The sequence below is a fragment of the Gambusia affinis genome, linkage group LG05 (assembly GCF_019740435.1).
Source record: "Gambusia affinis linkage group LG05, SWU_Gaff_1.0, whole genome shotgun sequence".
Taxonomy (NCBI): Eukaryota; Metazoa; Chordata; class Actinopteri; order Cyprinodontiformes; family Poeciliidae; genus Gambusia; species Gambusia affinis.
Genome location: NC_057872.1, coordinates 11,343,403 through 11,368,536, shown reverse-complemented (window position 1 = coordinate 11,368,536; position 25,134 = coordinate 11,343,403). Strand labels below are relative to the sequence as shown.

The window sequence follows — 25,134 nt, the reverse complement described above, 5'->3', positions numbered from 1 at the left end:
TGCACTTGCAGGTCGTTGGCACCTTTATTTGCCACAGACACATAAGTGCCTGCCTTACACGTCAAACACTCCGCCTCACAGGGATCACGACCTTGATGAAAGTGTAACCTGGTTGTTATAATTACACAAAATGTCTTCTTTTTTTTTGGTTGTTTGTATTGTTCTCTACCTGACCGAAAAGCTGTCATTGTTGTGAACGTGTTACTTTAAGAACGGTAGCCCCTCCTTTTTATTTCTTCTTTTATGGTTTTATCTTTAAAATGTTTGCGTCCCTTAGGCCCTCCCCTTTTGTCATGTTGTCCTGCAGGAGAGGTGTGTCCTATTTATTTTCTATCTAAATACTTCCAGTTTATTTATAGATTTATTAAGTTAATTTCTGTTATGTATTTTTGTTTGTGTAGGACTTGGGGCGGGCAGCTTGTAAAACGATTGCTTTTCTTTTTAATAATTTCGTCAGGTATGTTGTGTAAAGAAGGTTTATTTTGTTTAATGTTGTGAGACATGATCCCGCCCTTTTGTCATGTTGTCCTGCGGGAGAGGACTTGGAGCGGGCAGCTTGTAAAACGATTGCTTTTCTTTTTAATATTTTCGTCAGAATAAATCGATGAAAGCCAAACCGAGTCACGGCCTGACTAACAACCAATAACCAGCACAACGCAGAAGAGATCCGGTTACACTTGGTGCCGTCTGACCCGCTGTAATGTCGAATCTCCACTGCTGAAGCTGCTGCTACGTTGTGCCTTTCCCGCCTTTGACGTCTTGCTCCGCCTTTGCCCTGCGCTTTGAGCACAACGCAGAAGAGATCCGGTTACAAAAGCACGGGAATCTTTTCTTTAATTCCTCCGTAAACGTACACTTTCGTTTAGGCATTTTTGTCGTAGAATCGGCGGACACACATGTGCTATTGCCTGTCACACTTAAGGTTTAACTCGTCTAGCGGCTGGTGTATAAGTCAACTCAGCTATCTTTACTTTTCCCACACACACTCGCACACATAATGTAACGTGATTGGATCTGGGGAGAAGGGGGTGACTAATTTGCCATAGAAAGAAACCTGGAACGGAGTGGCAATGTAATCACAATGCACTGTAAGCTATGTAATGTGTTTTGAGGCAGTTGACCAAAATCCCGGACGATTTTTAAATTCCACCCAGAGATTTTTTTAGGTCTGAAAAGTAGGACATGTCCGGGAAAAAGAGGACGTCTTGTCACCCTAGTTTGTGCTTGCTATATAACACCCTGGCATTATTGTCTTGTCTGTTTTGTTACTCATTTATGTTGTCAATTTCTTTATTATAAATAAAGAAAAAAACGTAAACGTCCTACTACGTAATACGCAGTGACTTGGCTGCAGATCTATTGGTTGTCTTGTTATATTTTAATCTAATTGGTTGATCGACCTCTTGAAAGTTTTGTGCACTGAGATTTGGATTAGTGTTCCACAGACCCTCTTTGAGTGAATATCTCGTGAGAGTTTTCATTCAATCTGAAGTTTGAATCAGGAGTTTAACTGGATTGCTTAGAAGCCTTTTCTGTCGAGGTAAGTTTTTGCATACGTTAGATAAATATGTTATGAATGGGAGTTTTGTTAAAATACAACGCTGAATTACGGCCATAATATACACCCCGGTTAAATCATGTAGGTTCAGGCTAGGTATTCTAATATCCACTACTGATTTGAGTAAATATGAGCCTGGAAGAGTTGCTAAACGTCGGCTACGTTACAACCAGTTGTATAGTGAGTGTCTTCAGCAAAATTTTGCTCACCTGTGAAGATCTGTGTCGGGAGCGCGCCACTGCAGCGGTTCCGTTGAAATTTGTGGTTGCTAATTTTAATCAGGAGTTAAGTTTTTTTAATAAATACTTTTATTTCTCATTCTGAATCGTCTCTATACTGTCTGTTCTCTCTGTGGGGCCTGTCCTCAAGGATACTTATCTGTCCGTGCTCGAGTTCGTGCTCGAAGCTAGTAGCTAACATGCGCTTCAAAGTTGTAGTTGCTAATATTAATCAGGAGTTAAGTTTTTTTTTAATAAATAGCTTTATTTCTCTTCCTGAATCGTTTCTGTACTGTCCGTTCTTTCTGTTGAGCCCGTCCTGCTTCAAGCATCATTATTCTACGGAAGAGGATTAGGGCCACTGAAAAAAAAATAACAATTTTCAGAATTTATTTCTTTTGTAGCTCAGAAAAAAAAATCTCAGTGGCCATCTGAATCTCAAATTCAATGGCCACTGACGCTGGATTAAATGACATTCTTCAAGAAGAAAGACCCTTTTTTTCCTGATGGCACATCTCCTAAGGGACCTTAAATTTGTAAAATGTCAAGAATATATTTCAGAAGGTTTATTTGGGGCTTGGACACATTACATCTGATTAATAAAACACAATCACAGTAATGTCAGCAAACCTCTGAAAGAAGAAAGACAGATTTAGTTACAATATTAGTTTACATTACACATGTTGGGCTTCACAGTGGCGCAGTTGGTAGAGCTGTTGCCTTGCAGCAAGAAGGTCCTGGGTTTGATTCTCAGTCCGGGATCTTTCTGCATGGAGTTTGCATTTTCTCCCTGTGCATGCGTGGGTTCCCTCCGGGTTCTCCGGAGAACCCGGGTTCTCAATTAACCTGAGAGTCCAAAAACATGATTCTCAGGTTAATTGGTCTAACCTAGGTGTGAGTGTGTGTGTGAATGGTGTGTGTCCTGTATGTCTCTGTGATGCCCTGCGACAGACTGGCGACCTGTCCAGGGTGAAACCCGCCTCTCGCCTGGAACATAGGCACCAGTAACCCTCCTCCATTAGGGACAAGGGTGAACAGAAAATGGATGGATGGATGGATTACACATGTTAAAAACATGTTGCTGTCTCAGCCTGTAGCAGCAAACTACCTGAAAGAATAACATGTAACAAAAAGTTAAACTTCAATACACCGTTCACCATTATCTACTAAGTCATGCAGAAAATCTTTAATTTTGATTGAGAAATAAAGATGTACTGTACATCAGTTCATGCTGGATCTGTGAATGTCATTTGAAATTGTTTGGTGCTAACCTATGAACATGAATAATTTAATTTCAACGTTGATGAAATTCACTTGGAACTAGGTCTTATTTAGAATGAATTGGAAGGTGGGGGAGGGAGGGCTGGTTGACCTTTGATGACCTCTAGAAATGAATGTTTGAAATGAATCTAAAAGAGCCAGAAATGAATTGTGGGGGGGTTCTGATGAACGTTGTGATGTCACATAGGCTGACTTGTCATCAGGCGCTTTTGGAACTTTTGCCAATAAGAGAGGAGTTCCTATAGGAATTCATCCATTTGAAGAGTTATATTCGTTTAAGAAACTCAAATTGAACTGAGCTGCGGTTTTTCAAGTAAGTATTTATTTAGAAATTAATGTGGCAAAGAAAAAATAATTTTGTGCTAGTTTTTTTAAGGAAGTGTGCAGCGATGTTGCAAATAGGATAAGCAAGACAAGTTGTTAGTAATCAGTTTTTCAGCTCAGCATCAAACCATTTTAGTAACTTTTTGATGTAAATATTAAATGTCTCATTTGTGTTTTAGCACCTTTTTTTGCATATTTGCGAACTTCATTGAGTATTGAAACAGCAGAAAAGTATTAAGGAGTTCTACATGCAAAAAATGGTTTTTCCTTCAAGTTTTATAGATTATGATTTATGATTTTCACACATGAAATGATAGATTTGATATGATAGATAACTGATGATCTGATCAACATTAAATGAAGTTTTTGATATATTACATTATTAAATTTACTGTTTACTATGAAAATGACTTATTGTAGAGTTATGTTGTACATTTTAGACATGCTTTGTGCCAGTCACTGACCACCTTTCCATGTCTGATTTTTAACAGTCATGCTAAGAAGAAGTGAACGCTTGATAGAAAATGGTTACTATGACATGTACGGGCAGCCAACTATCTCATACAGAGAAACGCCAATCAGGTATATTAAATCAGCAATTTTTTTAACTCTTTATGTTTTATACTGTCATCTGCTAATCAATGTACATCTTAACTCACTTGCATACTTTCCATCTTGGGTCAGAAGGAGGCGCCAAAGACGTCCCCCTATAAACCGCCCTGCAAATTGGGAGGAACCATTTAGAGAGAGGTTTCACAGTCGTGAGGAGCAAGATATAACGGACCAAGAAAACCAGATGATAGACAGTCTAATACAAGATGGTTATAATGTCTTTCACTTTGTCTTTGGCCTCTCCGTTGCTTTTGGTAAATACTTTCCTTCTAAAAATCAGTTTGTAAATGTTATAGAAAGTCTGTATTTTGAATGTTGTCTCACTGTCATCTTCTGTTCATGTTCATCAGCTTGTATTATTTATTTATTTATTTGGATTATTTCCCTGCACTCGCGACATTCAGAGTTATCTGTCAAACCAACTCTAACAGATGTGGTAGGCTTTCTCTTCCTAATCTTAACACTGATTTCAATATTCTGAGCAAACATGAGAACAAGCTGTTAATTTTTACGTTGTGCACAGGTTACAATCTCTGGAAGTAAGTATCAGGGACCTCTCTCCAGGCTGCAGTTGTTGGAGACAAAGCTTGAGCACCTTCTACCACAAGCAGATTTATGGCCCAACTTTGCTCTGGAGTCTGAAGGTGAGCCATTACAAAAAAAGTCATAGACTAGTTTTCAAATTTTCAGTATTACATTTTTCTGACTCACATTATTTGTGTTTTTGTTGTGTACAGGAGCAATGATTTTACACAAGACGACCTCAGAAACGTATCAGAGTCATAAAGTGTGTAGATTGCTTGGGGCATCTTTAAGGGTACCACCTAGAGGCCCAAACATTGTTATTAAGGTCTGAATGACACACAGATCATTAAATGAATATTAGGAAAAGTGGTGTTTCTTGTTGATATAATATTAGGCTTGAGGATTTTCTTTTCTCTTAGTCTTGGTACTCCACCTAAACTTTGTTCTGTTCTGTTTTCAGGGAAGAACTCGTCTGAATCCAGGTGAATGCTGGGCCTTTGCAGATTTCCCGGGACGTTTATCCATCGCACTGACCCACAAAGCCACCGTCACTCATGTGTCCCTGGGTCATATTCCCAAGATTGTTTCCCCAACTTCCTCAATCTCTAGTGCTCCTAAAGAATTTTCTGTCTATGTAAGTCAAGTAAAACGAGCGTCAAAACTGAAAAATAAATTAATATCCTCCTATAGTATATTTTAAGTATACATTTAAAATGTGATAGTGTTGATTCAGTATGACATCACTTGATCTCATTCTAAACTATGCAAACATTCTGTCTGCACTAATGAATTTTCTCCTTATCTCAGCATATACAATCATATGTTTTTAGATACACCAACTAACTTTCACATATCTAGAAAGAACAAGATAATGAACTGCATTTCTATCTAATTTTGTCTCAGGGAAAGAAGAATTTAGAAGATGAGGAATCTCACTTGGGAACTTTCCTATATGATGAAGCTGGAGACCGAATACAGACCTTCAAACTTCCTGTAAATATGTCAAATTAATGTTTAATTAACCAAATACAGTTCTCACAGGAACCCAGAATGACTGACCCTGTTATAAATATTGATCATCTTTCCTAACATACAACCATAAGGTTCTTCACTGGGTATTACTAGCATTCAATTCAAAAAATACTTTAAATAAAATGGCAGATACCGTATTATTGTTCCATTCAAAATGCTCCAATGAAAATTTCTATTTAAACCATAAAAAAATTATGTTAATTCTGCACTTCCAGAGTTGTTGAGTGAGACTGCAACTGATAGCGTTGAAAAATTAATCAATTAGTCAAGTTTGCAGCAATTATGTTGTCTAGAAATAGTGCAAAATGCTAAAAACAAAATGTCAATGTCTTATTGTTATGGTGTGGAAGCTTCTTCAATCAAGACGGAGACTCGGGTTTCTTTTACTGAACATTTCTGTTTGGTTTTTGTGGAGGAGAAAACAGACAGCTGATAACAGCTGTTTGTTACTTAGCAACCAAAATCAACAGAAGACAGTGGCAAAATACAGAACCATATCCTGTTAAGTCTCTTGAAGGAATACTATTTGTGCCCCCAATAGCTGCATATGATGCAATACCTTACTACGCTTTACAGAATTGTTGAGCCCCCTGCAGTTAAAGATGGTGAAACAGATCTCTCATCCTACCGCCGTAGCTGGTGTCAAGTGAAGATCAGCCATAGGTCAAAGTAAAACATAAAAGTAAACAAAAACCACCCTGGCCACCTGAAAAAAAAAGAGACATACACAGACAAAAAGAACAAAGTAACACACACACCCCTGTTACCCTAAGCCCTCCATAAACCAACCCATTCGCTGAAGCATTACCCCAAACGGAATGCGCGAAACCCCATCAAAAAGAAAACAAAAAACAGCATCCAGTTTACTAGAGACTGAAAAAAGAAAGTAGTCTTAACTACTGACATACTCTCCTGGGAATGTGATGTAAGTATAACAATATGCAAACAATGCACCATCTAGAGAACGACAGGTTTGTAGAAACATGAATTATATTATAAAGCATGTAGAGCTAATGTACAATCGGACAAGCAAAGGCTCAATTGTATAAACAAGAACCAAAAAAATAAAAGATATATTTCCAAAATAGGAGTTAAATCCACAGTGTGTCCAGAGTGCTCAAAAATTACTGTTGAGAACAACAATGTATTGAATAATAATTGTATTGTACAGACTATTACCGTTCCCAAACAAAATGTTATCCCATCACTGGGTAGCGGCCCCTCTGGGATTAAACGGTGGCTGGATCAACCACATTCTTAATGTTTTCCTCAACAAAGTCTGCAGCAAGGGCTGGGTCCTCGAACTTACGAATCTGCCCGTTGAGAAGAGTGATCCGTAATATTGCAGGGAAAAGAAGCCCAAACTTGATTCCAGGGCAAGAGTGGAGTTCCTTCTTCACTTTTGTAAACGATGCGCGTTTTTTTTAGCAACTGAGGTTGAATAAAAGGGGAAAATGAACACAGGTTTTCCTTCATAGAGTAAGGGAGACGACTCATGAGCCCTCCGTAGTTCTTGGAACAGGTTGACACGGACAACGAACGGGCATGGTGGGTCCCCCTCTGATGGCTTGGCCTGCAATGTGCGATGAGCCCGGTCAAGGGCAGGTTTAGCGTCAAGGCCTAGCAGATCCTGAAGCAACTTCGAAACAAACTTCGTTGGCTGTTGACCATCAGATCCCTCCAGTACACCCACAAGGCGGATGTTATTTAGTCTGGAGCGACCCTCCAAGACTTCACATTTCTTGGACAGTGTGTCCACTAATACATTTAACGAATTAACCGAGGCCTCCATGGTAGCCAGCCTCCCATCCTGATCGTTAGCAGCCCACTCCAAATCGTGAATGGCAGTCCCAAACAAGGCAATTTTAGCTTCTAGCGGTGCCACCGCGGCTGAGATCTCCCTCTTAACGACATTCGAAACAATGTTTTCAAACCTGGTGATGAGATCAGTGCGTGAGTCGTTCAGCATATCCTGCATCTTGGTTAGCAGTAAGCTATTAGCATCTGGTTCAGCAGGAGCCTCGTGGTCAGCCTTTCGAGTAGCCTTGTCGTTTTTCCCCCTGTTCAACTTCGGTATTTACAGGTTGCACATCAGATATGTATTTTCCCTCACTAATAGTCAAGTATGTTCCAAAGAAATATGTAAGGAGGTGCAAAAAATTTACATAAAAACACATATCCCATGGGAGCACCAGCAAAACACGTCCTACATAGTCGGTGCTCAGCAGCGCCCATAATGCATATTATACTTAACAACATAGAAGTGTAAAAAGAATTAACAACAATTATTACAAAACAATTATTTTTGCTGTCTCTTGATAACAAACAATAAAGTCCCAGTGTTGCTACATAACATTTTGTTTTCTGGTTAGCAAGATATCAGTATAGTTGTCTTGCTATCTTGAGAAAAACCATGCAAAATATATTTATAGCAAGGCCAGTTGAACTAGGCTTCCATACAGTTTAAGACAGACCTCTTTTGTTTCTATTGTCTTGTCTATTTGTAACTATGGATTATCAATCTAAGTCCCCTAATTTGTACCTCTCTTGATTTACAGGCAGATAAAGTTGGTTCATTCAGCTTCATAAAATTACAAGTTAACACCAACTGGGGGAATCCGGATTATACATGCCTGTATAACTTTAGAGTGCATGGGGAACCGGCTGTTTGACGAAGACGACAACTGCCTTGCAGAAAAGAGGTTCAGACGAAATAAAAGTGGCATTCATGGGTTCTCTCCGGGTACTCCGGCTTTCTCCCATAGTAAAAACATTACTGTTAGGTTAATTGGTGTGTCCAAAATTTTCTTGGGTGTGAGTGTGTGCTGCATGGTTGACTGTCCTGTAGGTCTCGAAACAGAGCAGGAACCATTAACACATCTTATTAAATAATTCTTATTTTCTTAACCTGTTCCCAAAAAGCTCTGGTTTTGTTGCATTGCCATAAGCAATGCAATAGTGGCCCTTTATCCACTACGTATACACAAATCTAGAATGATGGGGTTACATTATTCAGTTTTACAGGAGTGATGTATATTCTCATCGTTCATTTATATTGTAATAGTCTAGATTTTGTTCTAATGGATTGAGAATGAGAGCTGCACAATGGCGCAGTTGGTAGCACTATTGCCTTGCAGCAAAGAGGTACAGACATAATAAAAGTGGAACGCGTGGGTTCTCTCCGGGTACTCCGGCTTTCTCCCACAATAAAAACATGATTGTTAGGTTAATTGGTGTGTCCAAAATCTCCTTGGGCGTGAGTGTGTGTCGCATGGTTGTGTGTCCTGTAGGTCTCTAAACAGAGCAGGAACCATTAACACATCTTAATGTGTTAATAAGAAAATTCTTATTTTCTTAACCTGTTCCCAAAAAGCTCTGGTTTTGTTGCATTGCCATAAGCAATGCAATAGTGGCCCATTATCCATCATCCATACACAAATCTAGAATGATGGGGTTACATTATTCAGTTTTACAGGAGTGATGTATATTCTCATTGTTCATTTATACTGTAATAGTCTAGATTTTGTTCTCATGGATTGAGAATGAGAGCTGCACAATGACGCAGTTGGTAGCACTGTTGCCTTGCAGCAAAGAGGTACAGACATAATAAAAGTGGAACGTGTGGGTTCTCTCCGGGTACTCCGGCTTTCTCCCACAATAAAAACATGATTGTTAGGCTAATTGGTCAGTCCAAAATCTCCTTAGGTGTGAGTGTGTGCTGCATGGTTGACTGTCTTGTGTGCCACTGTTTTGCCCTGGGATGGACTGGCAACCTGGATTTTCCATGTTGTGAATTTAAGTCATATTTTTTGCACCATTTAAAATGAAAACATGAGTTTTACATAAATTGTTACATTTTACATAAACTGTCTGAGAACATTAACATTAGATTAACATTTTAGATGTTAATCTAAAATGTTTACATTTTTCAGAGTCAAACATAAACTCTGTAAACAGTACATCTTTATTTCTCAACCAAAGTTAAAGATTTTCTGCATGACTTAGAAGATAATGGTGAACTAACACAATTTTTTAAGTTACTTCACAGGTCTTGAAGTTTAACTTTTTGTTGCATGTTATTCTTTCAGGACTGACTCCAGTGAGAGGTAGTTTACTGCTACAGGCTGAGACAGCAACATGTTTTTAACATGTGTAATGTAAACTAATATTGTAACTAAATCTGTCTTTCTCCTTTCAGAGGTTTGCTGACAGTTTTGTGTTTGTGTGTTTTGTTTTTTATTTTTGCCCTCTTGAAGCCAGTCAGCCTTGGCAGATGGCTGCTCATCCTGAGCCTGGTTCTGCTGGAGGTTTCTTCCTTTTAAAGGGAGTTTTCCTCTCCACTGTTGCCTTGTGCTTGCTCAGGATGGGGGATCCCTTGGATTAAACATCCATCGCGATCGGCTGGTGACCCCTCCGCAGAATCGCCACCTTAACGTGGTGGAGGGGTTTGAGTATCCCTATGAACCAGATGGAGATTTTGTCTTGGGGTTCAGCCAGTAGTGAGGCTTCCCAGGGCAGATTGCCTTTGGGGAGGGATCAGACTAAGAGCGATTCAAGGTTTTCAATGAAGGACTACCAAAGGGATTAGGTATTTCTAGGAGACAAGTCTGGTTTTGCAGAAAGTTTCTCCCTATAAAAAGTCAGTTATCTTCCTCACTGATAAAAATGACAATGAATTTACTGTACACCATTGCTCTCCTGTGACTGATAACTGTGCTTCCATCAAGGTACCAGAATGGGAGGCTCATAAGGTCACATGGGGACTTTGAAGGAGAACTGCGCATGACAGAGGGCCAGAGGGGGCGTGCACATGTCGATTCAGTGGTTCCCAGGAATATGCCAACATGCCTGGGCTTCTGCTTACTTCCTCTTGACTTGTGTTTTAAAAATAAAAGCCTCTAAAGTACTTCAAATGGTTACTGGTGTTGTGTCCACTCATTCTTCTTTTAAAGTCTTACTATTTGCACAGCAGTCATTCCAACCTACACATAGCTGAATGTGAGAAACTGCCACATAGCATAGCTTGTGGTCACACCAACAATAACAGCTTGCACTTTTGCCGTCTTAAGCAAGAACGTCATTTCATCATGGTAATGTCATAGTCCGTTTCCCCAGACTACCCTCTCTGTACAAGAGTACAATAGTGTGGCCGGTTAATTATCATTCAGTTAAAGTCTTGGATTGTGGGAGGCGCTTATGATTTTGTGGCCACCTGGATCATATTTAAGGAGCGCCGTTCCACTCATGTCAGACAAGATCCACTCATAGAGAAGATCCAGTTCCAGATGAAGATGAGATCGAAAGGCAGAACCGGAGCCTGATGGTGTGGGACACGGCAGATCGCTTGACACGTTGAGGGAGCCGTCGCTTGGCTAGTCCTGGGATCGTACCGCTGGAGGAAGAGAGGGAGGTCATGATGACTGTATGTTGAAGCACTGAGGGGTTACAGTCATTTGAAGTTTCTATATCAGGTGTTGTCCAAGTGTGCCATTTGGAGGCAACAAATGGAGACTCCGAATGGCACACTTGGACAACACCTGTTCATCCTCAAAAATAAACATGTCCAAATGACATTGCAAAAATTAAACATCACATTAACTTTGATTTAGTTAAATGAAACCTACCATTTCCACACTTGAGCCACCATTAATGTGCTGATAGTTTAGTTCAGGGATTTACATGTAATTTCAGTCCTGTGCTGACACAGTGCAGGAAAATGATTTTGTGAATCTTTTTCCAACGCCGTAACACAAACATATGATATACACAGATAAAATAGCATATATGCATATAGTTGGTGTTGGCAAATATGGTGAAGAGATCCTACGATCAGATCTACAGCCAGCCGCAGATCGGTGCAAGTCATACATTTTCCTTTTAAATATTTGCATATATAAACATTTATGTCACTTTATACTATAGTTTCTGTTCTCCACCAGACTAAAAGTTACACAGTTTAATGCAGCAGACATCTTATTCAGAAGGTGGCTGTTATACAGCTAACTTTAGTTTCACTGTAAAACATTCAAACAGAACAATAAAATAAACGCACCAAACATTTACGGGACAATTCCAGCAATCAACAGCTGTTACATCCTTTATTCATCTGTGTGATTTAATATTGTAAATCAGTTTATTCCTATAACCGCGTAAGCTAACAAACATGCTAACAACTAGCCATAACCGTTCGGCTTTAGACACCAAACTATCTCATTTGATTTACTTACCTTTTGTTCTTCCATTAGTGCAATAGCAGCTTCGGGGACTCCTCTGGCACTTAAAAAGTCACTTAAATCAGACATTTTCTCCAGAACGTTAGCTGTCCGCCACAACTCGCGTCTGTGGTTTTGAAGCTGGTTGCTTTCTGGCGCCCATCAGTCAGAATTCTGGTTTCTGAGAGGTTTTTTTTCTGGGTCGCTGCATTTTTTTTATTTATTTTTTTTTTAACTCGAGATAAAAGTCAGAATTCTGAGAATCTTTTTTCTGGACCATAAATTTGATTTTTTTTCTCTGAAAGAAAAAAAAATTCCTTTGAATTCTACTGAGAAAAAAAAAAAATCTGACAATTATTATTATTATTATTTCAGTGGCCTTAATCCTCTTCCGTATTATCCTTTTTGTCACGTTGGCATCTAATTTTTTAACCCACGTGCAGAACGACCATAGGGGAGACAGTAAAATGATATTTATTGCACACAAAGGGAAATAAAACGGATTCTGGAATGGGCGTTCTGCGACGTCTATTCCAGTGGTTCTTAACCGGGGTTCGAGTTCGATCGAACTCTAGGGGTTCGGTGAATCGGTCTCTGGGGTTTGGCGGAGCCTCACCACGAATATTTTTGTAACATTAATTTGATCAATTACGTAAATTCGTCATGACGCCCACTTGGCCATCACTTGCTGCAAATGAACACGTTACATTAATTGGCCAATCAGTGCTGCAGGGAATTTAGCGTGCTCAGTAAGTGTGGTTTCTTTCTTAATGATTTAAACCATACTAAGTCAAGCAAAAAAAAAGTGGTCGGACGAATATGTACAACATGGATTCGCATGTATCACAAAACGTGATGGGAGTCCGTGTCCTATCTGCATGATTTGCAATGTCAAGTTGAGCAACTCTAGTCTCGCACCGGCAAAATTGAAGGAACACTTGAAGCTGCATGGAGATGGGGAATAAAAGAACACAACGCTTGCTGAATTCAAGGTGAAAAGAGCCAGATTCGATGAAAGGGCCACTCTGCCTGCTCTTGGATTTGTACCCATGAACAAACCGATCCTCACCGCATTGTACGAAGTTGCTTACCTGATCGCAAAGCAGGGCAAGCCGCACACTCATAAAACCAGCGGCGTTAAAGACGGCGAATCTGATACTCAGAACAGCGGCCGAAGGTAAATTATCCCAAATTCCTCTTTCAGACGACACAATCAGTGCATGAGTTAAGACATCTTGGCTCAAGTAGTCGCAGATCTAATTTCAAGTCCAGCAAAATTTAGCCTTCAACTCGAGACCACAGACGTTTCTAATCTAAGCCAGCTTGCTGTTTTTGTGCGCTATGTGAAAGACAACATCATAAAAGAAGAGTTTTTATTTTGTAAGCCTCTTACAACAACAACTAAGGCAGCCGATGTGAAGAAGCTTGTGGATGACTTTCTCAGAGACAACAATCTTTCATGGGATATGGTTTCTGCAGTTTGTACAGACAGAGCTCCAGTTATGCTGGGAAGAAAGTCTGGTTTTGGTGTGCTAGTAAAAGCCGATGCACCACACATCATTGTTACGCATTGTATTCTGCACAAGCATGCGTTGGCAACAAAACCTTGCCCTCCAAAAATGGCAGAAGTATTAAAAACTGTAGTGGAACGTGTGAACTGTGTGCGAAATAGTGCTCCTAGGCACTGCATCTTCAGTGAGTTGTGTAAAGAAATGGGCTCTGAATTCGAGGTACTCCTGTACCATTCTAATGTTTGGTGGTTATCCCAGGGTGGTGGAGTCAACATCATGGAAGCAGAAGAAAACCTGAAGGTTTTTTTAAAAAAAAAACTACCGTTATGGAAACGACGAACAGAGAACAGTAACTTAACAGTAACAGAAACTTCGCAGCTATGCCTATACCTGACAGCCGTTCACGTTTGCTGTTGAGACAGCAGATGTCAATTATGAATACCTCGACGAAATCATTGAAATTCAGCAGAGCCAGGTTCAACAGCAACTCTTCAGAACAACAATACTCTCAAAGTTTTGGTGTCGACAGTTGGAAAAGTACCCAATTATTGCTGAGAAAGCCCTGGAATTTTTTATACCATTTGTTACAACATATCTCTGCGAACAATCCTTTTCAAGGATGCTGGACATAAAAACAAAGAAAAGGAACAGACTTTGCTGTGAAAATGACATGAGAGTAGCACTTGCCAAGGTGAAACCACGCATATCTGAACTGGTCTCTCAAAAACAACAGCAGAAGTCACACTGATTTGCAGGTATGTAATTTGTTGTGAGTTGTGTTGGTTTTGTTCTTTGATCAAGGTGATGTTCATTCATTGTTCATTTTGTGTACCGGTAAAAAAATATATATATACCTATGTCTAGAATTTGGAAAATAATTATATTTGATGCATCACTAAAGAAGGGTTCGGTGAATGTGCATATGAAACTGGTAGGTTCGGTATCTCAAACAAGGTTAAGAACCACTGGTCTATTCACTGTGGAGGTGGCAGAGGAGGTGATAAGTTTGAGTAGAGTAGGAAAACGGAATTGCGAATACAATAGGAACGGTCTTACTTTTTATGGTGGCTTGGTTCGTCCGGGAGGAGTTATACTGCAGGTATGGGGCTTTGTTCTCTCAGTGTGGGTTCTTGCTGAGATCCAGGTTCCGAAACAGTCGGAGGGGAAGCGGTTCGAGCTCCAGTCGAGTGATCAACTGTGGAGGACAGACAGGTAAGTTCAAGTGCAGTGGGACCAACAACGGAGCAGTCCGCCAGCCAGACGGAAATGTTGGCTAGGGATCAGACAAGGGGGGGAGGGCGGACGATGGAACTCGGGACAACCCGTGGGGGGAAAAAACCACGGCATCTCAAAAACAGGAAATCCAGGAAACCAGAATTGAGTTTTCTCTGGGAACTCACGAGAAAAAACCTGAACACAGGGAAACAGAGAGGATTAACTACAAGTTGATTCTCGAAGGAAAAAAACACAGAATAATTTCTAGAGGGCTCTGGGTACCGTACTGGTAAAGCACTCAATTTAACAAAGATTTGCCATGACCAAACAAGATGTTAAGCAGCACTATGGAACAGTGAACATGTAAATGTAAACTCAGAGCCCAGAATATGACCAAAAATAAATTCTCAAAAATAAATAAATAAAACTGGCTACAAATAGTAAACTGCAAGACAATACCACCACAGCTGACCAGCACTACCCTGGTGGTATTTATAAAGGTTTGAGAAACACTGCTATGGTCAAATAAGCTCTGAATGGGAACAACATACTGCAAACTCAAAGCCAGGATACCCTCAAGAGAGCATAATTCTCCGATTTTGGTGGAAAGAAGCAAAATGTTTTACAAAGTTATCTATGTTGAGGGTATGTGCCCTCCTTGACTCAACACTGAGAATGCCAAGATGACTTAACCTGTCATCAGCCATAGTTGTTCTAAGGTGGTTTTTGATCAGTTTTAGAGCAGAAAAACTTCGCTCACAGGACGCAGTACTGACTGGGATAACAACTGAAATCTTACAAAGTCTAAACAGTTCATGAAAAACCTCTTTATAAGGTTCCAGGAACACAACAAAGTCAAGTAAAGTAGAGGGTCTCTCTAATCCACCTTTTTCTCTCCTCAGAAGAAGTCATCTGGTTGAAGTACACTTCGCTGCAGCAAACAGAAAGGGGCGGGGACGGACCACTGTCAGTCTCATACCTTATATGGAAATGGGACCATTTCATTCCGGAACTGAAGGGGGCGCTAGTGACACAATTTCCTGTACCGACCGTTTTATAATAATTATAATAATAATAATGTATTTTATTTGACAACGCCTTTCAAAACACCAAGAACACTTTCAACATTAAAAATACAAATTAAACAGTAAAGAAATGGCTACAAAACGTGATATGTCACGTGGTTTGTCCCTTCTAATTTTTAAATCTTTATTTAAAATTATATTAGTAACAAACAATCTAAAATAAGCAACAATAAGGAATCATTATGGAGATGTATTTATCTATCCTTACATCCTATATATCTCTAACAAAAGTCATAAAAAATTAAATAAAATCAATATTTTGGAGACAAATGTACATTACATTAAGAGCACATTTATCCATCCATTAATTTTTATGAATTATCCTCAAGTGGGGTCATGAAGGCTGCTGACCCTGGACAGATCCCCAGTCCATTGCTGATTAAGAAAACAGATATAAACAAATACTTGCTGGTGCTGAAGTTCAAATAATATATTTTGATGTTGTGAATGGTACTCTTAAAATAAATAAGTTAAAATCTAAAAATTAATAGCCTTTGGCTTATTTATTAAGAACTAGATGGAAAAGAGGTTTGGTCAGTAAAACATTTACTCAACAATTTTGGCCAACTTAGTACATCCATTCACAGTGCACTTTTGTTGTTTATTTGCCAAATATTTTTCTTATTATTCTCATTGTGAATATAATTTACAAACAAACCAAAGGACTTCTGAACTTCTAACAAGTGACATTCTGTAACTAGAATATTCTTGGCTGCAGGTGACCTGGCTCAATTATCATAGTTCAGCATAATGTCTCCTATAAGGACTCCAGCTCAACTAGTAAACTGACTGGTGTCCCACTATTCCATTTAGAAATACCATATTAATTTTATCAATTGCAATAAGTTCATAATCTGCACTCCAAAAACATGAATATCCAATTGTTGCAAAACCCAGTTATTAATTAAAACCTTAAATGTAGCTTCAACCTGGAAAGACTTGCAGAGAAAGTAGGTTTTAGAAATTTCATTTGACAATAATCTTCGGCGCTCTGATCCCGGCAGTAGACACTGTGCTGGTAACCACCAGAGAAAATGATCTTTTTTCTACATGAAAACCTTTTTGAATAAAGTCACTGGATACATAAATTAAACCAATGTGTAATTTCTAACTATAACTGTCTTCATCTCACCTGCTCAGCCAATCACCTGATCAGGTGCCTCCCTCCCAGCCTAACGGCGCCGGTCTCATGTCCTCCACCCTTCATAAAGTCCAGCTTGATGTGTGCAACTGCTCCTCACCTGAGCTTCCATCACCTCCACCCTGATTACACCTTCGCTTTGCTCGTTTAATCTTATGTTTGCATCTGAACAATGTTTCTGCAACTTATTTTTTTATTAAAAAAAACAAGTTCTGACTGTTAAAACATAAACAACTTGTCTGTATGTCAGGTTTGTAAAGAAAATTTATATTGATTCCAGTCATTGTTCAAAAATGTATAGGAAACACTGTATATTGCAAGTTATTAGCTTTGCTTGCATTTAAAATTTTCCAACAAGGTTATCCAATAGTTAAACAAAGCTGTATTTACAACTGCTTTATTGGTTCTACTGTCTCTCCAACAAATTAAAGCCACAATGTAACTTTGTGTGGAAACGACACCATTTCTATGAAAACTAAATAATGTAAATCAACTGAGCTACAACAAAAGGAACATTCGAAAATGTAAATAATATTGAAAGAACACATTATGAAAAAGGATGACTGCACAACTTAAAAGGTAAATATTCTTTATCAGAAACGATTTCAAATGACATGTCACAAAAAAAACTAACAATATGTGACAGATTGTGGAAAGCAACTTATATTCTCTTTGAATTCAATGTTGGCACTCCGGGCAAAGTCCAGGTATGCCATCGCAGTAGTAACGAGGGTACTCTCCTCGTCTTCCATTTCCAGTGAATCCCACACAGTCTTTATATTGCTGGTTGCAGGAAGAACATGTCACAACAGCAAAAGGAGTCCAGTTTTCTGCCTTGAATGTTTTTGAAAATTTGCCCCAGTTGATCTCACCTGTTAATGAAAAATTGATTTCATGTAGTAACAATCTAATTTCACATGTTTTAGGTGAAAAAAGTAAAAGGTCTTCACCGTCCAGCCAAGCAAAATGAGTCTTCTTCTGGAAAACAGGGTGAGACACAATGGCTTCAAAGGACTTGCATGTCAATGCCAAAGTGAGATAAGCTGTGTCTCCCTGTGCCAGTATCACCTCCTGGAGAATAGCTTCAAGCACATGCAGAGGCATCTGAAAATAAAAAAAACAAAATAAAAAACAGGTGCATTGCAAGACTGTCATACAGGAAGAATGGCTGATGCATATGATTATGAATGAATCTTACCTGTAAGATTGACGGTATCCTTTCTACCTGCATGGTGAAGAGCATTAAACAATAATTAATACTTTATATCTCTCAGTATCTTATCCTTTCATCTCTAATGGTATAAAAAATTATGTCCAAATAATGAATTAAAATGATTATTTATTTAAATCATTTAGGGTTTTAGTCTCATTTGCACATAAAAATACACAAATCAAAATTACTAGTTATGTGTAAATTTAAAAAATGAACCTCAATTTGTGCCTCGGCTGCTTTGGCGAAGGTGTGGTCATCAGCACACAGTCTGTAAAAATACAGATATGTTCTAAGTCAGTGTTTCTCAATTCCGGTCCTCGGGGCACCCCTGCCTGCATGTTTTAGGTGTTTCCTTCTGCCACACATCTGGATTGAATCTTTGGGTGATTAACAGGCTCCTGTAGTACTTGGTGGCTGCAGAAGATGTCATGCAATCATTTGAATCAGCTGTTCTGGTGTAGAGGCACATCTAAAACATGCAGAGCAGGGGGGCCTGAGGACTTGAATTGGGAACCACTGATCTAAGTGAAAGATGAATGCAAGTCCAAATAACATCAAAACTGCTTCAACCCTTTTAATTCTTCTATCCTGATTTTCTTTTGGACTTAAAAAAAATAAGCATAGAACAAAAGTACACTGAATGGACATAATACAAATGACATGATTTAAAACTACAAAGTGATGAATTTTAGCTGCAGCTTACCTCACATTTTGCCTCTCACCAACTTTTTTCTACTCTCTCTCCTTTTGTTGTTCTTCTCTGGACCTTTTAAAAAGGACAAATTGAAGGTTTTCTTAAAAAACTGACAGATGTGTAACATGACGTGGTACAGAGCACCATTATTCTTACCTCACAGGAAAGTTTCTTAAGAGAGAGAGACCGACCATCTTCGTATTGTCATCATATCATCCTGTGGACATCACAGGTTCACATTTAATGAAATCTCCAACAGAAAGTATAAACTCATCTGTTTCCTTACCTCACTGAAATCACATGATGCTCCCATTACAAAGTACAGTGTACACTGTTGAGAAAAATGTGATTATTACATCTATAAAGACCATACAACAATATGGTGGGTGGAAGCGGATGTTACCATGACTACAAATGTTAAAACAGTTGCTGGACAGTCCTTGTTCAGACAATCCCTGTGGTGTTTAAGAGAAAATTCAAGAAGGGGGAAGAAAATTAATGTGTCATTATTATAACAATTAAATTGAGGTAAATGAAAACAGCCTTACCCACAGTATTGATTCTAAACATTTAAAGCAGGAATGGTTGGAAATAAACATCTTGTAGCTCTAAAGAACCACAAGTGTCCCATCAGAACATCTCACCTTAACATCATTACAGAACAGATTCTGTCCAGGTCCAGATGACATCTGAAGACAGACTTCTCTGATGATACAAAGTTTTTAAGTTAAAAATTATCAAGGGCATATTTCACAACATAAAAATTACAAACATGTATGAGAATGAAAGACAGAGGTGAGACAACATCTACATACATTGGAGATTTGTTTAAACAAGACGTGGTTCATTCCCACTTAAAACAGAGCATGGACACAACGTAACAGCTACTAACATAAAAGAAAAAGGTTTTTACACATCAGGAAATATACAAATGATTGGTAGAAAAAAAGGCATGTTTGAATTAATCACTGTATATTCTTTAACATTATTGTTACTGTTTTGTAGGATTTAATAATTAATTTTCAAACTCACAATGGCTTCCAGATACCAAATATATATTCTGCAAAAAATTAATTGAAATTGTAAAAGTGATCTTGCTCAAGCAGCCAAGGGCAGGTGTTAACTAATTAGATTTATTCAATTACTCTGCAACTTTTGACAAAATAAAAAAAATGTATTAATTAAAATTAGGACTATTTTTCCATGTTATACTCTTGAGTAAATTTTGTTGATATGCAACCTAATGCAAGTAACTTAACTGAATGAAGAACACATATTAATCCATAAAGAAATAAAACACGATACACAGATAAATGTTTATGTTGTTTCTTCTAACCTTAAACACTAGAAAACTGGTAAGTATGTAAAAAAATATTTTATATTTTTCAAGTGTAGTTTTACATACATTTATTGTTCATGCAATACGGGAGAATCTCCTCTCCGTTCCAAATGTTGCAAATGGATAGGTGGATCTGTATAATAAAAATAAAAAACAAAGTTTGAGTTTAAAATACATTTCTTTTTCTACTTTACTATTTTTATCTAATGTTGTCCTGCAGGATAATAATTAGCTATGCTACATGCTAAAATTAGCCTTCCCCGTATGAATTACGAATTTCGCTAGTTTACAGCTGTTAATTATATTTTCAACCTAATCTAGAAAAGCGTATTGATTTACTATGTGAAAAAAAATTGAAGAAGGTAAAATTACCTTTTCTTGACTTTGTGGGTTTTGTTGATCGTGTGCCGAACACCAGTGGAAGAACCTCTTAAACTTCTTTCTTTCTTCTTCGTTTCCACTTAACCCCGCGTCTTTAAGGTATTTATACTAGTGATTATGAAAACAGCGCCCCCTTCATTTCCGGAATGCAATAGTCCCATTTCCAAATAAGGTATGGGACTGACGGAAAGGTCCGTCCCCGCCCCTTTCTGTATGCTGCAGCGAGGTCCTTCTCATCTGGTTTGGTGAACCTCATGTTTAAGATCTTCTAAATCTGACTGAAATATCTGTCCAAAAGCATACAGTGTTTCCTCTTTCAAGAATAATGGGCCTTTTGGGACTAGAGACCGAACCCCTAGCATTATCTCACAATTCTTCTGTGAAAAATGCCTCTAAAGCTCACAATAAAAAATGCAAAAAGCATCATGCTAACCTTTAGAATTAGGCTTATTGGATTTTACTACTTAATAACTCTCTGTCATAGCCTCTAACCTGCTGGTGATACACTTGGGCCTGGTCCTCGCTGGCTTCTCCAGGTTGGTCACTGCTGTAGGGTTCTGTCTGGTCCTGGTCTGGCCCTGGTTTTTGCCTCTTTAAGAAGTACTGGGAGATATTCCCTTTTCTCTTCATTTGGGCTCTACACAAAATAAGACAGCCTGGTATTTAGACTCCATGACTGTTTAGCAGAGACAACACTATTTTAACTATTATTTAAACTATAGCTTTTAGTTTTCTGTAGCTAGCTAAAATAATACTAAATTAAAAATAGATTAATTAAATTAATTAATATAACTAGTTAGGTTATAATTCAAAGTTTTCATATGACATAGCCCACTTACATTTCAGACATTATAAAACTTAATGGTTTTTCACATATTCTTACCACACACATTTCAAGCAAGAGCTGGGAGATATATCCTGGCCAAATGAATTACGGCTCATTTTAACACACTGAATGGTGCAAGTCTGTGTCTCAGTTAGCATTAGCCTTTTAGCTTAAATAAGCTATTACCTATATTTCTAACTTATTAGCCATGTTTAGCATGCTGAATGGAGTAAGTAAAGTACAGACAACATGCTAGTGATGTCCGACATGCTAGCATTTAGGCTTACGTTAGCATTTTGGCTAATGTAAGCCAAAAAGCTAATGTGCATAGTAGCTTATGTTAGCATTTAGCTAAATGCTAAAATTAGCACTTGGCTAATTTTAGCTAATGCTAAAATTATCATTAGCTAAAGCTAAATTTAGCTAATCTTAGCATTAGTGACAATTAGCTAAATTAGCATTTTGACTAATATTAGCAAAAATCCCAAATGTCTTGGCTAATGCTAATGTTAGCATTTTGGCTAATTTTAGCTTGTACACGGATTTTAACGCGCTGGATGGTGCGATTCCATGCCAGTCGACATTCTCGCAATTCTCCTCGTGCCATCGGTCGCGCCGCGGCGTCCCGTGGCTTCGGCACTGACAGGTGCACCCGGGCAGGTCTCATTTAAATTTCTTCAGAAATTTTCTAGTTTTGTACTGCTATCATGTTCAAAATAATTTTACATCCTCAGCATGGTAATTTATGCACTGATGCATTTGTTGTGATTCTTGACATCCTGCATGAGTGCATCTGCCTTTCTAACCAGATTCCTTCCGCATTTAACTGGCAACTTATGGTTTCTTTTTTAACTCAAAGAAGTCTGCTGTGTTGAAGAGAAATCTCTGTTTCTCCTAGACTTTGCAAAATCAACTCTTTCGTTTTTTGGGGATTTTCAACCCAAGAACATCCTTTACTACTGACATTACTACCTTCACGTTCTTTGGTCTTTTTCTTTCTTCTTTCTTTCTATTAATTGTTGTGAGAGAGAACATATCCACTGAACAATAGCTCTCAGGAAAAGCCCTTGTTGATGTTAAAGGTCAGAGAAGAACAGTCAGGCTGGTTCAATATGATACACAAGCAACAGTAGCTTTCTTGTTGCAACAAAGGTACACATGACGCCATCACTGAAGAAAGTGTCTTGGACATTAACTGACTCACAGATGAAATTGATATTATCAAATGGTAAGGTCAGAACTTGATGTAACTGAACATACTAGTGGATGTTACTGGGCACAACCTATTTTTGACACACTTTGGGCTCCTTAATGCCAAATGAGTATTCTTTAAATGCTACACCCTGTCCAATCATTGCTACAGATGACTTCCATCCCTTTATGACTACAGTGAGCCTATCTTCTGATGGTTACTTCCAGTGACATAAAGACCAAAACATCTCTAAGAACTAATTTCTTGAACATGAGAACACACTTACTGTGCTCCAATGACCACCGCAGTCACCAGATCTCAATCCGAGAAAACATCTTTGAAATGTGGTGGACTGCCAGTCTTTCGTCATGGATGATTGACCAACAGCCAGAAACAGCAATCAATATGGACCAAAATGTTTTCGACACCATTGGTGAATTTCAATCAAAGTAGTTCTAAATACAAGATGAGTTCAAAGCCAATACTATCAAGGTGTTCTTGAAAAAGTAGACAACAAATATATAAGTATAAAGATTAATTAATTTCACACACTTTCTTTTGTACACTTCCATCTACAAAGAGAACATTTTATGTGCATCATTAATCTATGTGTAACTGTAATAGAGAATGTGTCTAAGCAACACTTATTGATACACGGCTATTAGGAGATAAATAAATGCAGACTCTCATGTGTACTGGTGCAAAAACACAAAGAACTGACATGAAAAAATACAGATGTCTTTAAATATAGGATACAGGCTGCTCCATACAAGTAACATGCAAAAAATAAAAATATTCACATTTACACAGAGTTTATAAGCAATGTCTTCAGTTTATTTTTGATAACCACAGGTTTTCTGACAGTATATTTGTCATAATGTTTCACTTCATGGCATGGAGATTGCATAGCTGCAGTTACTTGGAGAAAGGACAATATGGATGTTAGGTAGAGCCACGAACAACATCAGGGCTGAAGACATGGGGCCAAGGGCTTGCCTGAATCTTTAAAGTAACGTTTGATAAGAGAATTGTGCTCTGTGTTGTGAACAAGCAGCTGGAAGTCCAGGGATGATTTCACATGAAGAAAATCTAAAGTGTTTTGAATTCGCTCCATGGTTATGCTTATTGTGAGATTAACAGTGATGTGTGAAAAACTATTTAACGTAAAAACAATGAAGAAAAAAATAACAGATTGACCATGTTAATTTATTCGTGCATTTTTCAGTTTATGAGTTAAAAATGCCTGCTTATATTACACGCTATAGTATGTGATGTAATGGGAAAGAAAATGTGGATTCCACAGAGTTTTATATATATATATTTACTTGTTGGGAGGAAATATGAAAAAATGGGATAAATTGCCCTTTTTCTCTCTATCAAATATAAAACTGCTGAAATAATCCATTTACAGTCTACATCCAAAGATCTTGTCTGCCCCCCTCAGGCTGCTACACAAATAACACTCAGGGAAGTGTTTAAGCCAGGCCATTGTCTGGCCTTAACACAACCTTGTCACAAGACATGAGAAAGAAAAAAAAGATTATTTAATTTTTTGTCTGTTCAAATGACAGACATTCTTGAAAAGCCGTTTTTAAGAAGAGAATTAGAAAATGTGTGACAGTGAAAAAGCTTACAAGAGGGCATACTGAGAGTACATATAAAAAAAAAAAGAACATTAAGGAAAATGTTAAAGTTTTGTGACCCACATCTGTTGAAGTGACAATTTCTGATCATGTTTTTGTCAGTTGCTGAAAGGAGACCATAAAAATCACCTTATATAAACCATTTGGTAGGCAAGGCGACTAAAGCGACAAATCACATGACACCATTTATGTCGTAGTACTTTTTGTTTTATTATTTAATGAGGTACTTTTCCTCTTGTACTCTAATACAACCTTATTTAGAGAAATTATTTGGCACAGTGAATATCCACAATTCTCCCAGTGAAGCTAAAAGTCCTTTGGGTGGAAATTGTAGGCAACTTGATGTCACAGTTATGATAGATTTATGATATGTGTCTAAAACCCAGAGGTTCAAAGAAGTAGAGGACAGCGATGTTTGCTTAGAGGGAGGGAATGCTAAATCATGCAAATTAGCAGGAGAGCCATTAATCACATTTTTTAAAAGAAATTGTGCATTTGTTTTCTCTCTCTTCCTCAAAAAGACTATTTAGTATCAGTCTTGAATCTATAGAAGGATATGTATTTAAGTTAATTGCTTGTCACTCCTGTATTACTCTGGACTATTTTTGGCTCCAGTGAAAGACGCATTATTGCAAACTTCCTGGAATTATATTAGCATTTAATAAGGGGTAATAAAGTACGCCAGGGACACAGGATCTGATGTGACAGAGCAATTAGGAGCATGTTTTATGTCTGGAAGTGTGGCATACACTTCAGAGATTTACTAATTTTGAGCATGACTTAAATATTCTAGGCCATAATTTGGACATTGGTGCCCAAGAGAACATAAATTAACAGTGGTGTCCCATTGCTGCTTTCGCTGGAAGAGTTTTGGCAGAATAGGAAAAAGAGGAACCATATGAAGAAACTATGGTTACATCTCATTTTGTCTTTATTTACTAAGAAAGGACAGAATTCTAACAAAACTCTGCATTTTGTCCCATTGTGCTAATGCTTAAAAAAAACATGTTTGAACACAATTAAAAACAATATTTCAGTGCATATTCTATGTATTTATTTACTTTATTTTTTCCCACTCAGGAACTCCAACCCGTTTTTTTCCCTTAGTACCGTTCTCATATTGATATTGTAG

The 25,134-nt window shown here is 38.1% G+C and overlaps 1 protein-coding gene and 1 long non-coding RNA gene across 3 annotated transcripts; one reads left to right on the top strand and one right to left on the bottom strand.

Moving 5' to 3' along the window:
* Positions 1–3,360: 3,360 nt before the first annotated feature.
* Positions 3,361–9,359, top strand: LOC122830871. The gene is made up of 7 exons (XM_044116611.1): positions 3,361–3,963; positions 4,066–4,429; positions 4,517–4,637; positions 4,731–4,843; positions 4,979–5,152; positions 5,422–5,511; positions 8,109–9,359. The coding sequence occupies exons 1-7, from the start codon at positions 3,875–3,877 to the stop codon at positions 8,220–8,222; spliced, it is 1,065 nt and encodes a 354-aa protein (XP_043972546.1). The 5' UTR covers positions 3,361–3,874; the 3' UTR covers positions 8,223–9,359.
* Positions 9,360–17,914: 8,555 nt separating this feature from the next.
* On the bottom strand, positions 17,915–20,570 carry LOC122830840. Of its 2 annotated transcripts, XR_006370604.1 has the most exons (7): positions 20,333–20,570; positions 20,027–20,093; positions 18,908–19,326; positions 18,778–18,838; positions 18,631–18,693; positions 18,144–18,195; positions 17,915–17,939 (listed from the first exon to the last, which is right to left on the bottom strand). It is a non-coding gene; the product is annotated as an uncharacterized LOC122830840 (long non-coding RNA). The 2 variants fall into 2 exon arrangements; XR_006370603.1 differs by lacking the exon at positions 18,778–18,838 and having other exon boundaries at positions 17,918–17,939.
* Positions 20,571–25,134: the final 4,564 nt, after the last annotated feature.